This window comes from Nannobrachium achirus (genome assembly GCF_963921795.1).
Source record: "Nannobrachium achirus genome assembly, chromosome: 8".
Lineage (NCBI taxonomy): Eukaryota > Metazoa > Chordata > Actinopteri > Myctophiformes > Myctophidae > Nannobrachium > Nannobrachium achirus.
Window position 1 is genome coordinate 51,979,850 of NC_137817.1, and position 18,506 is coordinate 51,998,355.

Here is an 18,506-nt window from a genome sequence, read left to right on the forward strand (position 1 = left end):
TGCAATTTCGCCACGGTCTGTTGAGGAGTTGGATGGAGTTGCCCACTGCCCCACTCCCCTTCTTTCCTACTCCTCTGCTCATCATTCTGAAACTTCTGGATTACGTTATAAAGTCCCAGCTCAGTATTGTACAATACATAAGTCACACTCCCTTTGTTCAAGCTTTCAGTAATAAATGGCACCAAGTGGAAAGGCTATAAGTGGTTTCTTGTGGTAAACTTTAAGGTAATGTTCACAGTGCATGACTTTCTAGCCAAACGGAATGCTTTGAAAAGATTACAATGTTTTCCTTTTATTGATTGATTGATTGATTGATTCATTGATTCATTCACTTTTGAACAGCATTTTATTTCAGCAGAAAAGGCACTCTGGACAACATTTGGTCTTCATAAAAGACGGCTAGCGTGAACTTTACTGGGAAAATGCAACAACCTTCTGATTCGTTGTGGAGAGCTTTTCATCGAGGAATGCTTGGACGTGAGGCCAGATCTTGTTAGTTTCCGTTCCAGAGAAGGTCTTCAGCACTCCTTTCCTCCTGTAGTATTCTAAGACCGTCTGGGTCTCGTAGACCTTCAGTCTCTGTGTGATGGCCTCCGGGGTGTCGTCATCCCTCTGTACCAAAGCCTCGCCTGTGTCGTCGTCCAGACCGGCAACCCTGGGCGGGTTGAACTCCATGTTATAGACTCTGCCACTGGGCAGGTGGATCCAGCGAGAGGCCAGCCTCTGTTTGATGGTCTGGAAAGGCACGTCCAGGTCTATCACCGTATCCACACTGTAGACACTGTCTAGGGACTCCGCCTGGCCTACGGTACGAGGGAAACCGTCCAACAGCCAGCCGGTCCGTTCCATAGGTCGTAGTTCGCGCAGGACGAGCCGAGAGATGACGTCGTCGGGTACCAGCTTCTCCCGTTCTATGCAGGACTTCGCCAACAGACCCAGCTCTGTCTTAGCTCTGATGTTAGCCCTCAAAAGGTCACCGCTAGCAAGGTGTTTCAGTCCAAACCGCTTGGTGATGCGTGCAGATACTGTCCCTTTCCCTGAACCGGGGGGTCCCATTATTACGGCTCGAGATATCGATCGTAAAGCCATCTTTAGAATCCCGCCGCAGTGGTATTTGATTCTAATGTGGCTGGTAGCCATAGTGTAGAATACGATGCTCGATGGAAAGCCTCAAAGAGTCTAGAAGTGGTGAGGGTCTACGAGGTCGATTAGTGGAGGAGGGCTTAATTCAGTAACGCCCAGATATGTACTTCTGGGTCAGACAGGCCCAAATATGGGGTCCACTCAAAATGATGCCCTGTCAATGAGTCAGCCAATGCCCAAAAATGGATTTCCAGGTCAGATGTGCGCAAATATGGATCTATGATTTCAGAACGCCTTCCAAGTAATCTGTCAGCAAAAGTGGTTGGGTATACTTGACGACATGATACCCTGAAGCCCTGGCTGCTGCAGCCTTTTCAACAGTCAAAATTGTGAATAGTTGATCTACAAGCTCAGAGTTGTGAAATAAAATGTCGCCAACCAATCATCAAGGACAATGATACAATAAAGAAAAAAAATAAGAAGAGCGCCTCCTAACATATTTAACAGAGTCTGTGGAACCGAGTCGAACGTAATGTAATGCCCATATATGGACATACTGTGTCAATCTCATGTGGTCTATCTATGACGTCAGACGTCTATGATGTCAGTCATCTATGATGTCAGTCATCTCCATATTTGGGAAATGTAACATTTTTGCATTTTCCCATTCAAGTAAATAGAGAGTATAAATAAATATAGAAAAATATATAGAGAAAATAAACCTTATCCCTAACTCCATAGATTATATAACTATAACCTATCTCTTAGCAAAATGCAAGCAGACGAGTCCCGATGAAGCCGGTCGATTTGACATACAGTATGGCCAAAGGGGCCAAGAAAGAAAGAAAGAAAGAAAGAAAGAAAGAAAGAAAGAAAGAAAGAACGATAGTCTGGTTGCCAGACTAATTAAGTGGCAAGTATACAAAGAAGGGTAGGCCAGTTTATACCATTAAAAACTGGACCACCAATAGGAGAGAAAACAATTTTCTTCTGATATCCAATTATTACATATTGCAATACATTCTACATTCAGATTCAGTGTACAGCATACGGCATATTTATTTATGGGTCACTGGGAATCACAGATTATTCAAAACTCATTGAAAAATGTGATATTTTGGAAAAGATACATAGTGCAGATGCCATTTTGATTGCGCTTGCTGGTTCAGAAGTTTTAATCAGAGATGGCATATACACATCACACACTGGAATTTTCAATGGAGTGCAGCAGAGAGCATAATATTGGATTCTTAGATGTAGGTATTATTTCAGCAGACAACAATTGGGACGCCTTCACGCCGCTAAATCAACAGATCGGAATTGTGTTTTACATATAGCCGTCATCCCGAGCGCATGATAGGGAATGTTTCATCTTCGCGTCTGTAGTGATCCTGCAGACTTGGGAGAGGAAGGCAGATGAAATGTGTGACAGGTTCAAACAGAACGGCTATAAAGCATCCAGCGTATGCTGCAAGAAATAAGGGAAACACGTAGGGAGACCCTCTTGGAGCATGCCAACAAAAACACCCCAGAAAACAAAGTCACTTTTGTTTCAGAATACAGCGTCTCGTCTCAAGCTGTAAAAAAAAAAAAAAAAAAAGAAAAAAAAACAAAAAACATCTACAATACAAATATTGGAATATATTCAAATGCAGTGTAGTGTCACAGAGGAAGGAACATAAGGGAATCTGTTGTCACTTCAATGTATACGTATCTCCCAGATCAACTTCCAATTGTCTTTTGTATGTTTATTATGTGGCAACCATCTGTATGGAAGATACAGCTGCTGCAGCAATACCAAGTGTATTTATATTGTTTTTCAATCATCCGACCACAGATTGGACGGAAATATAAAAATAACAACGCACTTGCTTGCATGCCGCTTAATTGTAACGACTGAGTTGATTGAATCGTCAGTGGACTGATGAGCTCCATCCACATGTGTGGGCGCGGAGTATCGTGGGATATGTCACTAATGGCGATCGCCCACACACTGCATCTGCTTTTTGGAGCGCGCTCGGCGCTCCCATAATACCTGCAGCTGATCTGTTTTTTTTTTTTTTTGGTCTTGCCTTGACCCGTACCACGCTCGGGGTGGACAGGCACGGCTAGTGTTATTCTGGGACAAATTTCACCATGTGCTAATGTACAGAGACACATACACCATCACCACCATCATCAACAACAACAACAACAACAACAAACACAACAACAACAACAAACAAACACACACACACACACACACACACACACACACACACACACACACACACACACACACACACACACACACACACACACACACACACACACACACACACACACACACACACAACACACACACACACACACACAGCAGACACACTCACACACACAGAAAGCAAATTATAACTTATGTTTTCTTTTTCTTTCATTTATATTTTCTTTTCACGCACACGCACGCACGCACGCACGCACGCACACACACACACACACACACACACACACACACACACACACACACACACACACACACACACACGCAAACACACACACAGCAAACTCGTGTTTTCTTTTTTTCTTTCTTTTTTTCCCGCTTTGCATGCACAGACAATCTTGCTAATTAGTTAGAGAACTGCACCTATAGTGCAAGGTTGACTTATCTCTTCCTGATTATCATTTCTAAAACAATCTGCAGAGCTCAGCTCTCCCTCTCAGTTCAAACACACTGGTGGGACTTACTGTATATACGCCGTACTTTGAAGATGTAGACGCTTCTTTGGTATGTATGAGTGTCAGCGTGCGTGTGTGTGTGCGTGTGTGTGTGCGTGTGTGTGTGTGTGTGTGTGTGTTTGTGTGTGTGTGTGTGTGTGTGTGTGTGGGTGTGGGTGTGGGTGTGGGTGTGGGTGTGCGTGCATGTATGTGTTCATGCGTGTGTGTTCATGCGTGTGTGTTCATGCATGTGTGTTCATGTTCAGAAAACACTATATATGGGCCCTATTTTCGTCCATGCCTTACCCCTTATCCTTAAGTCTTCTGGCATTTTTTGTACTATTTTGAAAAACATTTTTAAACATTTCAAATAGCTGATTTACAAGCTCACAACGTTTCGATGTAGATTGGCTATTTGAAGTATTTAAAAATGTTTTTCAAAGTAGTAAAAAAAAAGTATAGCTCTCCATGTAGAGAGTAAAAAAAAAAGGGGGGGAAAGTGGTAATGTTCCAGAAGATTTTTTTATTTCTATTTGTGTGTGTGTGTGTGTGTGTGTGTGTGTGTGTGTGTGTGTGTGTGTGTGTGTGTGTGTGTGTGTGTGTGTGTGTGTGTGTGTGTGTGTGTGTGTGTGTGTGTGTGTGTTCATGAGTGTGAACACAACCCTAACCCTAACCTATAGTTAGTTCTGGATTTGTTGCTATTACTGGTTCGCAGTTGGTTCAACATGCTAAGATGCAACTTATCAGCACGCAACTCAACACTACTGAGAGCAACGATATGTTGTCACGTGAATATGTTTTCTGTGAGTGAGTGAGCAAGAAAATCACTCAACTAAACTGTGTAGAAAGATGGGGTGCCATGATAAGTGTACAGAAAAGCTCTGTCCAGACCAGCGAATTAGCGAAAGCGACGTGAATAAGCGAACCAAAAAGGCGAAGAATTCGCAATTCGCCTAAATACGAGGGGGTCATATCTGCCTGTAGCCACAGGAGGAGAAAGGAGAAGAAAGGAGAGAGAGGAGAGAGGAGAACGGACGGGGAAAAAAAATAAAACAATGGAAACTACATCCTCAAGTGATGATGACCTGGCCGTGGTTGTTAGCCTATTAGATAATAAAAAGAAAAAGAAGAATAGAAGTCTTCACCGGCGCACACAACCCAACCCATCACATCACAGAAGAGACAACACGATTTCACTGTTCCCCCTCCACTCCGTTCCCCCACAGACAGGCAGCTCGCAGCAGCGGTGGTGTAAAGTAACTAGAAGTACATTTACTTGAGTAGCCTGTACTTGTAGGTATTTGTACTTGAGTCCAATTCCCAGTACTCTCCTTCTACTCCACTACATTTCGGATCCTATTGTATTTAATACCCAGCGATTTATTTTAAAACATTAGTCTTTTTGCAGATATAGGCTAAATTAACAATAAAACATACATAAACCATGCTTTTACAGTTTTACCAGTAGAAATTCGAGTACTTTTTTCCAAGCAACCACACCGACGAGAGACACGGAAAAGCAATGCAAAGGGAAGGTCCCTCGACCTTGCTCTCACCAGTTCACCAGCGAATGTTCGCTAAATTCGACGCAAGGGCGAATAAAAAACAAACGCCTTTTTCCTTTTTTTAAATTTGCGTTTGTTGTGGATGTTTCCATTGACTTTATGAGGTTTTAAACAAAAGGCGAATTATACGCTAATTTGCTATTCGCCAATTCGCCGGCGGTATGCGGACCTAAAGAGTTAAAAGTAGGTTGTTATGTGGCCAGACCCACCAGTTCACTAAGTATGCCTGGTTGTCATGGTGGGTGGTAACCCAGCTGAAGTTAGCCACACCCACAGTGTTGGGTGAATGGTAAAAGGGGAGGGGATGATTATATGATGTCACTCTATCTGTGTTTTTTTGGATCGGCACTTTTGACCCACAAGGTGGCAGCCTCGAGGAAGAAACCCAAAATACAAAGGGAATACATAATTGCTCATATCAACCACACCAGGGAGTCTAATGAAGTACTGTCAACCTCCTAGACACACGAAAACCAGAAAAAGTACAAAAGTCCACTCGGCCGAGACAATTCGCCCTCCTGGCCCCAAAGTTGTGGAATAAACTCCCTGTCGCACTTAGAACAACGGACTCACTCGCTAGCTTTCGCAGAGGACTGAAGACTCACCTTTTCAGACTCCACCTAAACCCTTATCACTACTGTAACACTCAATGATCATGCATGAAGCTAGTTAGCATTTGTTTTTAGGTTTTTTAGAACCTTTTTTTCTTGACTGATTATATTGTTTTCTAGATAGATATTCATTTGCATTTGTTATATTGCTGTTGATGTACTGACATATTATCTTGTTATTATAGTGATATATTACCTGCTTAATGTAAGTCGCTTTGGATTAAAAGCGTCTGCTAAATGCCAAAACTGTAAACTGTATGCCACCACCTCTATGTGTTTATGGAGTATTTCCTTTTTCTTCTTCTTTTTTTTTTTTTTTTTACACAGTTTGCTATTCCCTGGTTTTTATTGTTTGTTGTTACCCTCCTTCTTGTTCCATATTTTAATGAGGGCTCTGGAGTGTGGCTGATGACAGTTCAACTTGAAGTTTTTTTTTTCTTTTTTCTTTTTTTTACTCAAAATGCTGCGACGTGTAACCACCTCTCACCCTCCCTCCCACATAATAGGTCAGAGCGAAACAACACAAAAGCAGAGTGTGCGTGTACGTACGTGCGTGCGTGAGTGAACCTGGCTTATGTGACTTCAAATATTGCAGAGCTGAATCATCGAGCCCATTTTAAGTTTCAAATACTTTTTGTTTACAATCAGTTATTATTTGGGAATTGCACTCACCAAACGTGAACTATTTCACAGTGTTCCTAACTCAATCCATAGTATTTGTTATGTTGTTGTTACTCAGTGCTTCAAAGTAGGCTACAGCGTACAGTAGGCCTACTGTACATCAATATGCAGTGCTACTCAGTATCAGTATTCAGTTAAACCGCAGTAGTTTAACTTCTAACAGTATAGTTTTCCGTGGTTCACAGTATTCAGTTTTACTCAATACTCAGTGTGTTTGTTTCACTTTACAGACCTCCATGTAATAACAGTAGCCTCTCTCAGTATTCAGTCTCAAATCAAATCAAATATTGAATGTGAATATTTTAGTTTAGCTAATTGTTTTGATATACCTACAACATAGTGATCTGTAGACGCATGTTATCTAGTAGCACATTGTAAATCTGTCCAAGATCTGTCCACACATTGCTTCTAAAAGCCGGGGAGAAAGGAACAAATTGTTAATTGAAATAATGGGGATATTTATTAATTTCAGTTTGATTGATTGAATACTTTATCAGACAGATATGCAAACAGCACGAGTACAGTCATACACTGGGTCTAAAGTGATAACCCCTCAAAAAGTCCTGACTTGTTTCCCTTGTGGTCCTGTCTATATGTAATTCAATTCATAAACATAGCATAAAAGAAATTACACCAAAATACAATATCATCAACACATATAAAACACTATGGGCCCTATTTTAGTCCATGCCTTACCTTAAACTCTTCTGCCTTTTTTTTTTATTTACTATTTTGAAGAAAGAAAAAAAAAACATTTCAAATTAGCTGATCTAAAAGCTCACAGCGTTTTTATGTAGATCAGCTATTTGAAGTATTTTAAAATGTTTTTCAATATGGTAAAACCATTTTTCTCCTTTAGGACACCACTACCCCAACGCTGTAGCTCTTCTTCTCTCATGCTCTCAAGTATCTCCGGCCCTTTGTTGAACTGCTGTCTATAATCTCTATTGACTTGGACTGTGTAGATTGTGTTGGTGATGTTATCGTCCATATTGATTATCACCCCAGGTGATCATTTCAACAAATATTCACTCTATTTTGTTCCAAAATGTTCCTATTCATCATGACAAAGCAAAAAATAAACTAAAAATAAATATCAATATCAATTTAAAACTACACTCTCGCCATTAATATTAATGGAAGAATGTGGACTTTGTCCCACTGCATAACTCTGCCCCCGGTAGCAAAAGAGAATGATTTTTTTCTCGTTGGCCAGTCAGGGACCAATGAGAAGGCTGACAAATGTCAATTACATTGTTGCTGTAAAGCACCTTATACATTTATGTCAAGTATTTAAATATTTCGATGAAAACAATTATCTGTTTCCATTATAGGACAGATTGAAAATAACTTACTTGGCGTTTAACCACTTAAACCCCAGCATCCCTATTCTCGGGCTGACATTCACCAAAAATAGCTGATCTACAAGCTTGCAGATCTGCTATTTCTGGTGAAGTGACTTGGTGTACTGTAGGATGAAAAAGATGGCAACAAGTACAGTGCAGCTCTGGTCCATTTCACTATAGAGGGTTTAATGGAATATTCCACTTTTTCAACAGCCTGAGTAGACGATGAAATGAACAAAGGTTTTTTTGAAAGTGGAATATCCCTTTGGTTTGGGTTAGGGTTAGGGTGATATTGACAAATTCCAAATATTATCAAAGTATTCCAAGGGCACCCCTGGACTGGTCTAAAGCATTGTTTCCCAAGCGCTGGGTCTGGACTCATTTCATTTTGTGGGTCGCAAATGTCTTGTTATGGGTCCCTACATTTTTGGTATCCTACATTTTGATTTTTTTTGATTAGTATTACTTCTAAACATTAATTAGTTTTTCATTAATTAAAAAACAAAATAAAAAAAATCAAATTAATTTCATAAAGAAATCAAAGAAAAATCTAATAAATTATATAAATTAGAAAACAAATAGCTTTAGTATAGTGAAAATAGCCTATCTACAAGCTCACAATGCTGCGTGAAGTGCAGTGTTGTGAGCTTGTAGATCTGCTGTTTTCTCTAGTTTGTGTCCCGAGCAAACGTCAAATTTCTCTTTTGGGTCACAAGCTAAAAGGTTTGGGAACCACGGGTCTAAAGGACTGACTCTGAGCATCACTGTCTTCCACACCCACTGTCTCAGTCAATGATCTTGTAGATCATTTCAACTCTGAAAATACAAATGTTATTCATGCCATTGCACCCACTAAGGTGGTCTCTGGTAACTATTTCCATGTAGAAATGCCACCCTGGTAAAAACAAAACAATAGAAAAATAGAAAACAAACAAACACACAAAAAAAATTAAAAGAGTGTTGAAAAACAAAATCTCCATTTTCATTATGACATCTATATAGATGTCATAATGAAAATCTATAGAGGGACTTTGCACCTATGATTTGGAACCGAGAAATGCAAGGCGGCACTCCGCCAACATCATTTCTAAAACACAAAATGCCTTGTTTGCCGCAGTCGACAGGCTAACAAACCCTCCTGTGTCAGCAGGCTCAGGATTTCTATGCACCAGGGCCTGCAATGAATTTGTCTCCTTAATTATTCACAAACAAATGTCAAAAGAAATCGACAAGCAGTCAGTGCCTTCATATCAGTTACAGGCTATGTGAGCCCACTTAAAGAAATTAAATAAATGCAAATTACATAATTTTATCCGAGCCATACACATTTTGAGAACATTTATACAACATCTGAAGTCTTCTTCCTGCTGCCTTGGCATTCTGCCTACAAGCTTAAAAATCGCAAAGATTGTTTTTTTTTAAATTGCATGGCCAAAACTGCCAACACATCTCGTCTCTTAGGTTGCTTCCCTCAGGCAAAAGAAAACTGCAGTCATCAAGACACTCTAATAATCAACACACATCACTATCAAGAACGAGCATCCATTGAGTTCAATGGACAGTTCAATGGACAGGTGGTGCCATCTTGGGAGGTTTTAAGCTATTACTTTCAATGATGCTAGTCACATTCTCTATCTGTATAGAACATTATAGGCCAATAAACCTCCAATGTATAAGTACAATCAGTCGAAAAGCCTTTTTTTAACTATTAACAAGGAAGTGGATCATGACTCCAGTCTATCAAAGAATGGGCACTGCTATTATTGTCAGTGGTAGTGGTAGAATGTTCCCATTTAGCTTCCGTGTCAGTCTCATGGGGTCTATGACGTTAGTCAGACATCTATGATGTGATGTGACGTCAGTCATCTCCATACTTGGGAAAAGTTACATTTTTGCATTTTCCCATTCAAGTCAATGAAGACAATGTATTCACTAATAATACAATAATATAAATTATACTATATATGACATATATTTTAGCAAAATGAAAGCACACATACGATTCCTGATGAAGCCTGTCGATTTGACATAATGGCTTGAGTGTGAGGCACCAAAACTGTGGGAGGAGTAGCGTGGCAAAATAAAATGTATCCGGAAAGAATAAAGTCGGACAAGTACTATCTCATTAGGCTGGACTCACAGATATGCGTGAAACATCTTCTCCGTATCGTCTGAGAATGGCCACTGGGGGCGCCGTACTAATGCATTGTCAATGGAAGGTTGTTTGGTTTTTTGTCGTTGCCGTGTCTCTAGCTCAACCACAGCCTGTATTTTGGCCAAGAGACACGGCAACGACAAAACACCAAACAACCTTCCATTGACAATGCATTAGTACGGCGCCCCCAGTGGCCATTCTCAGACGATACGGAGAAGATGTTTCACGCATATGTGTGGGGCGCGCCTTACAGTACCCTGTTAGGGCTACCACCTAATAACAACAACAACAACAACAACAATGATAATATCATCATCATCATCATCATCATCATCATCATCACTACTTTGGTATTTTCTTCACCAGTCACCTGTTGTAGTTGTGCACCACTACTGTCATTGCCTGTTGTGTTTGTCAACCTTTGAACCATCCACTCGGCTCAGCGGTTTCCCTCTGGTATCGTGTGTGGTGTGGTGTTTTTAAAACAGCAGCGTACTGCCCCTAGAGACTCCATTCACAGGGGGTCAGTGACACATTGTCTTAAGGGAGACAGGGAAAAGGTGGTGCCGCTGTAGGTAGAAATGACCTTTTTCAAAGAGCACAGACATCACACTGCTGAGCTCCGTTTCATATGTTTTGATGTTGTAAAGCATTACTTTTAAGAATTTGTAATACCTCGGGTCGGGTTGCCAGTTCTAGAATATGATTATTTTGGGGGATCACGGCCTGAAAAGGTTGAGAACCACTGCACTAGAAGATTTTATACTGGAACACACTGGGTGATGACCAGTGGTGGAAAAAGTAATCATATTTTACTTAAGTAAAAGTATTAATACTGCAATATAGAAATACTAAGTACAATTCAAAATGTACTTGAGTAAAAGTACAAAAGTATTGGCTTTAAAATGTAAAAGTACTCAGTGAGCAGAATGTCCCATTTCAATGTCCCGTTTTCAAATTTATGAACACACATCTTTTGAAAATAGCGCATAGCGACACATTGCGAACTAATAGATCGGCTATTTTCAAATGGCCAAAATGTATATCGGCAGTGTTTTTTTCTCACAATAATAAAAATCTACAAAATAACTATAACTAAAGTTTTCAAATAATTGTAGTGGAGTAAAAGTGCAATATTTGCCTCCGAGAGGTAATGGAGTGGAAGTAAAGGTATTGGAAATTGGAAATACTCAAGTAAAGAACAAATATGTACCTCAAAAGTGTACTTAAGTAGTACTTAAGTAAATCTACTTTTCACCACTGCTGGGTGATGACATAGAGAACGCAAGGCTGTAGTACAATTCATTGTTCCACCAAATATTATGTTGTATAATGACATGCATAATGCTTTTAATTGCTGCTTGTGCTGCAAGCGTGAAGAATAAAAATAGCTTGAGATGGAACAATTAGCTGGTGTTTTAAAATTGTTATTATTATGGTTTTCACTCAGTAATTATTGTTAATCATTGGAATGCTGGTCCAATGATTAACAATTACTGGTCGTCCCAGTAATTGCACTTTGAATGTTCATTTCAAACTGTCATATTTACATGTTATTCTAGGGATAATAACAATATTTAGGGTGTTCAACATGATGGTAGCAAAAAAGAGAGCACTTGAGCCCTATTTCAAAAGTCTGCAAGCTCACAATGTGATGTTGTGAGCTTTTAGATCTGTCATTTGCACTATTTTTTATGATCTTTTTAAAAAACATCTTGTAAGACGGAACACTCTACTCTTATGTCACCATGTAACGTAAAGAGAAGAGGCTTTATCAGAGTCTGAGGTGAAGAGCTATCACCTAAACTTTTAGGTGATAAGCTATCACCTAAAAATGGGGAGGCCATCATAGTCACAGGCTCACGGTGAAGTCTTATCACCGCGCCTCTGTGCCTCTGAAACCAGGGGGCACACTGATTGGTCAAGATCGACCAATCAGTGAACGGGGTGATGGGAGTCTGAAAGTAAAAACAGAGGAGAGATGTCTAGGTCCGCGGTGATGGCTCTTCACCGCGGCTAATGACATAATGTTGTAGTTTTCTGACTTTAAAAGACTACAACGTGGTGATAGCTTATCACCGCAGACTGTACTAGGATACCCCGTTAGGAATCTATTGTGTAGAATTAACTTGTATGTATCTGCCTGTTATTTACCAGACACTAGAACACTATACAATTCGAATGTAAACACAAACATGGTGTATTTTAGGACATTACCCATTTAGGATGGGAACCCCTTTTAGAGTTTTTACCTTTCAATCTGAGAACGCCTTTTGGGGTAGTTGTATTTGTATTTCCATTTAAAAAATGTATAGCTATATATTTTTTTGGGGCAAAAACTTAGCTCAGGATTTATATTAGACAGCATTTTTAGAATGTGCCTCAGGTCCAAATGGGTTAACAAACTGAACCTTGTATGAGTCTATTTGTGTCGGGACCGCGTCCGACCACCTGAAAACCGAATCTAGCTATGCTCGCAACACAGGCCATGGTTGAAGTCCTATGGTCAGCACACATTCTAGTGAGGAGATTGAATGGAAAATGTACCAATTATATTTGTATTTGAATGAAATACAATCACTGAATATACCTTTAACCCTAATCCTAACCTCAGTAAAACGAACGCTGGTGAATGCTAACCTGGTGAAATGCTAACCTGCCGAAGGCTGGTGAATGCTAACCTGGTAAAATGCTAACCTGCCGACGCTGGTCAAAGCTAACCTGGTGAATGTTAACCTGGTCGGACCAACGGCCCGTCGGAAATATGGGTGGACCCCTTTTTGTGTCTGCAGCCCTGAAAACCATCTCAGAAATCAAACCATGGGCCTGCAGAGAATCATGTTGCCACGATCGAGTCGACTGGAGGTGCCTGTCTCCACATAGAGCTGTACATTCCAAATGAGTAAACAGTCAGAGCCACAACTGGGAAAGATAGTACAAAGTACATCGTCTGCCTTTTCAAATTCATGTGATCCCCGCGGGCTGTGTGCCAGAGGTTGCGTCGCCCTCTGAATTCCTTCCAGGCACTCAGTCATAAGACCTTCCATAGAGACTCCTTTCTTTTCTCTTTCAGTCGTGACATCAACCTGAGCTTGTATGCAAGGTCAAGGGCTGGTTAAAGGGGAACTAGGCAATTCTGTGTGTATACAAACACATCCCCCCTCAAACAGGTAGTTGTCTTTGATACTTTCAATGATAAGAGAGATTCTTGCAGAAGAGCACTTGACACTTTTATGGCCCAATCAATTACCTCAGTGCACAACGCCTTTGAAGTTCAAATGGAGCAATTAAGAGCTCTGGCCATCTCCCCCTGGCCCTGTGTAAAATGTAAACTCAAGGTGGGGTGTGAGATTCCTTTTATAAGGTTTCTCTCTGCCATCTTTGTCTCACAGCCACTTTCCATTGGGTTTTGCCTCACATTAGTCAGAAGGCTATCCAATGTGCCCAGAAGCAGCAAATGCAATTAGAACAACGGTAACCTCACTACAGTGGTGGGAAAAGTACTCACATATATTACTTAAGTAAAAGTATCAATACTGCAATACAGAAATACTCTGTTAGGCTGCAACCACACCAAAGTCAATGCATTTCAAAGGGAAGGGAGCAGTTTCATGCCAGTAGAGGATACAGTATATGTGCGCCGCGCAGACCTTGCATTTATGCTGGAGCAGATAAATTCTCCGGTTTCCCCCCCTCTGTCCAATCGGGTGAGTCGAATGGGGAGGGTTCTGGAAGTGACTGACAGGCGAGGCACTGGCTTTGGGACAGAATGTGCCCTCTCCGTTTTTTAGTCAGCCGCGCACAAAAAGAGTTTATCCGCTGGCGACTATACTTTGGTGTGGGTTCAGCCTTACAAGTAAAAGTTGAAAATGTACTAAATGTACTATTTTGATACAAAAGTATTGGTATCAAAATGTACTTAAAATACCAAATTTCACTGGGTGAAAAATGGGTTGCAAAATTGTGGGATAAAAATTAAAAAAAAAAAAAAAAAAAAAAAAAGTAGAAAGTACTCGTTATGCAGATTGACCCATTTGAAGTTTTCCAATGTATAAAAATCTTTTGAAAATAGCAGATCTAGAAGCTCACTCACATTTTGAGCTTATGGCCGGAATGTATATAGGGTTGAAGTGGTTAATGTATGTTTTATAATGATAATCGAAATCTACAAAGTAACTATAACTCAAATTTTCAAATAATTGTAGTGGAGTAAAAGTACAATATTTGCCTGACATGTTGTGGTCCACCAAATATTATGGTAAACTTCCACTTTTAAGGGCACATGGAACATTGTATTTGAAAAAAATAAAAAAAAAGAATAGCCTCACTTAATTTTCGCCGGACACGTATGAGGAGCACAGCAAAGAGAAATAGACACAGTTAATGCATGCTGCACAGCTTTTGACTTCCTTCTATTTCTTTGTTTTTCCACAATTTATTGATTTTTCTCCCCCCCAGTATGGCTTTGGGATGTTGAGTTTTATTATTTTAGTTTTGGGTGAGAGATCACCAGTGGTCTAGTTTTAAAGATTTTGTTTTGGTTCAGTTCTATAGGCTCTGCAGTGTAACTTTATTTTATTTTATTTCACTTTATTCTATTCTTCTACATTTCTCAAAAATCAACCACAATGTGTACCACACACTGTAGTGGTACAGACAAAAGTTAGATGTGAGCAGTTATCCAGCTTCATTATATTTTTAAAGTTACACAAACACACAACATGTCCATCAAGAACCAAAAACCTGAAAGATAGGCTGCAAACAGCACAAAATAAACTAGTTAGGTTAAACCTCAAACTGCAGCCCAGGACTCATCTTAACCCGTCTCATCTCGATAGCCCTACAAGTGGCTTACTGTAAGTGACTCGGAAGGGAGGAAAGTTATTTAGCAGATTAGGCTGTAATTTGTGTCTGAGTGTGTGTGGGGGGTCATGTGGGGACCACAATTAATGTTGAGAACCACAATTAACCATAGAGTTTAGCTGATCTATGAAGAAAGAAAGTAAAAAACCAACACCTTTGCAAAATACAACTATCTTCTTTTCAATTTGAGTCACCGGCGCTCAAACGTTGGATTTGACGTGACGTTATAGTACGTACGTCACTGGAGGTGAATGTTACAAAAAAACAAACCCTGTTTCCCAGCCCATATGAAAAGAAAGCAAACTGAAAAAGGAGGTTTTGGCAAACAAGAACACTGAATAAGACACTCTTTTTTTGGAGCTAGCATACTAAGCTCCTCTCTCGATATGATGTGACATACTAAGCTTCTCCCTCAATGTGATGTGACACAGTTTGATGCTGCATATACTGTATGCCTCCCACACATGTAGGTCCTTTTTGGAGTGTGTGTTGTAGCAAGCACACTGTAATACAATAAACCCCGCTGACAATATGCAGCTGCATCCTGACATTGGCGGCATGACAGGCACTCATACACAAATAGGCTAATCAACATTTCATGGGTTTACATCATTAAATATGCATCAGTGAGCCACTCGTGGCAGGGGTCTCTGCGTCTGGAACAATAGCAGCCGCACTACAATGTGAGCAGTATTGAACAAAGGAGGAACTCTATGACATTGGCTTATGTGTTCTATTGATATAGATATAGAACATGGCACAGCTTGCATGCAGCAAGCTGTTTTCTTGTTATGCAAGCATTTTTAATCATGCTCATTTTGTGATGATAAACTGCAGGAAGGAAAGTTTGTCTGTTTCAAACTGCTGATGGGCAGTGACAATGGGCCCGATTGATCAAGCATCGTAGCGGCATTACCGACAATTCCTACGTTCCTACTGGTCAGATTCATCAATGTTATTTTGTCGGGGATTTATGCAGGAGATACGTTGGGAAATACACCAGTTCCGAGGCTGACTTACCATGGACCAAAGCTTGCGTATGTCATCAGAATGCTTTATTCTTCATACAAAATCAATTTCAATTGTGCCAAACATCAAATAAATTGTCCAATAAAGTGTCCATTCTGCCCAACATTTGCCAAAATAAAATAATATGGACAAGATGGATAAGGTGTCACTGAATTGGTAACCAAATGGAGTCTGGACCCTTATAGATCTGTTTGCACAGCCTCTTTTCTTTTTTTTTTTAGACAGGGATATCTATATATGGGCATAAAAAGGACTGATGTCATATTGATGACTCATGCGTCTGGGTAGCGTGGCTTTAAAGTGCCAGAGTGAGAGGTACCGCGCAAGCCAATAATCGTTGCACCCTGCAAGAGGAACCATTAAAACAGCAGAGATTGAAAGGAAAAACCCTGAAAAGATAATATTACATTATTATTACATTATTATATTATTATTATTTAAATATTATACTGTAGTCACACTAGCCACTCCTGGATCATACTGTCTAGATTCCTACCGTACAACTGCAGCGATCTCTTCCCAGTTAACCAATTTTAGTTAGTGTTTGTACACATAATGCAGATCTGTAGTCGGTTATTTTGCAGTCTGGCAAGGCAGCCCCACCTTCTCCCGCACAAACTCCAGGCTGTCGTTCTGCCAGCCAGATCCTACGCTGACAAAGCAGCAATTGATGCTGACGTCACGGTAGTGGGTTCTGGTCCAGGAGGATATGTGGCCGCCATTAAGGCTGCACAGCTCGGCTTTAAGACGGTCTGTGTCGAGAGGAGCGCAACTCTGGGCGGAACCTGCTTGAATGTGGGCTGCATCCCTTCAAAGGCCCTCCTGAACAACTCCTACCTGTACCATTTGGCACACGGCAAGGACCTGGAGAGCAGGGGCATTGAAATCTCTGGCCTCACGTTGAACCTGGAGAAGATGATGTTGCAGAAGAGCGGTGCCGTTAAAGCCCTGACGGGAGGCATAGCATATCTGTTCAAACAGAACCAGGTAACCCACGTGAATGGTTTTGGGCGGGTGACGGGCCATAACCAGGTGACCGCCATAACAGCCGATGGCACCGACCAAGTCATCAACACTAAGAACATCATCATCGCCACCGGCTCCGAGGTCACGCCATTCCCAGGGATCGAGATCGACGAGGAGGCCATCGTGTCCTCGACGGGAGCACTGTCTCTGAAGAAGGTTCCCGAACACCTCATTGTCATCGGAGCCGGAGTCATCGGCGTGGAGCTGGGGTCAGTGTGGCAACGTCTAGGCTCCAAAGTGACAGCCGTGGAGTTTATGGGCCACGTCGGTGGCTTGGGCATCGATATGGAGATCTCCAAGAACTTCCAACGTTGCCTCCAGAAGCAGGGCATACAGTTCAAGCTCGGCACCAAAGTCACGGGAGCCACCAAGAGGCCGGATGGCAAGATCGATGTGGCTGTTGAGGCCGCTGCCGGTGGTAAGAGCGATATGCTGACGTGCGACGTTCTGCTGGTGGCAATCGGCAGGCGGCCCTTCACCAGTAACCTGGGTCTGGACGGTGTGGGCATCGATCTGGACAGCAGAGGACGCATCCCTGTCAATAGCCACTTCCAGACCAAAGTACCCAGTATTTATGCTATTGGTGATGTGATAGCCGGACCCATGCTGGCCCACAAGGCTGAGGATGAAGGTATCGTCTGTGTGGAGGGCATGGCAGGTGATGCCGTGCACATAGACTACAACTGTGTTCCCTCTGTCATCTACACACATCCCGAGGTGGCCTGGGTGGGCAAAACCGAAGAGCAGCTTAAAGAGGAAGGTGTCTCGTACAAGGTGGGCAAGTTCCCCTTTGCCGCTAACAGCCGAGCAAAGACTAACGCGGACACAGACGGCATGGTAAAGATTCTCAGTCACAAGGAGACAGACATGATGCTGGGCTCACACATCCTTGGATCCGGAGCAGGAGAGATGATCAACGAGGCAGCGTTAGCCATGCAGTACGGAGCGTCCTGTGAGGACGTGGCCAGAGTGTGTCACGCCCATCCAACTCTGTCTGAGGCCTTCAGAGAAGCCAACCTGGCTGCCTCCTTCGGCAAGGCCATCAACTTTTAAGGAATAACTCACTGCTGCTCACACAACCTGAACCTAGAAGGGGTTGTAATTTACAATATGGGCATAAAAGGCCCATAAACCTTTAGATTTAACTCCATTGGGGCTCTGGATGTATACAGTAAGGTTCAAGGTTTCTTTATTGTTACATCATGTAGACAGGTACAAGAGAGTGAACATAGTAGGCCAGTCTATGACACCAATATTATGACTGCATTTTGATGTCATCAGGGCCTTTTATGCCCATATATGGGCAGCCATAAAAGACAAGACAAGACAGGAAGACAAGACTGACTTGGCACATGTTTGAAGTCTGTATGCGGTGGATGGACACACAGACAGACAAGACAGAGATTCTGTCACCAGTTGACATTGAAACGCAAGTGGGACATGATGCTTGCAACGT

At 41.5% G+C, this 18,506-nt stretch overlaps 2 protein-coding genes across 2 annotated transcripts; one reads left to right on the forward strand and one right to left on the reverse strand.

The window, feature by feature from the left end:
- Nucleotides 1-411: 411 nt before the first annotated feature.
- Nucleotides 412-1,089, reverse strand: LOC308290206 (GTP:AMP phosphotransferase AK3, mitochondrial-like; the record flags this gene model as incomplete). Its single annotated transcript, XM_080731981.1, has 1 exon — nucleotides 412-1,089. The coding sequence occupies one exon, from the start codon at nucleotides 1,087-1,089 to the stop codon at nucleotides 412-414; it is 678 nt and encodes a 225-aa protein (XP_080588107.1).
- A 15,490-nt stretch (nucleotides 1,090-16,579) lies between these two features.
- Nucleotides 16,580-18,103, forward strand: LOC308290207 (dihydrolipoyl dehydrogenase, mitochondrial-like; the record flags this gene model as incomplete). Its single annotated transcript, XM_080731982.1, has 1 exon — nucleotides 16,580-18,103. One exon carries the CDS (start codon nucleotides 16,580-16,582, stop codon nucleotides 18,101-18,103), a length of 1,524 nt encoding a protein of 507 aa, XP_080588108.1.
- Between the last annotated feature and the right edge of the window lie 403 nt (nucleotides 18,104-18,506).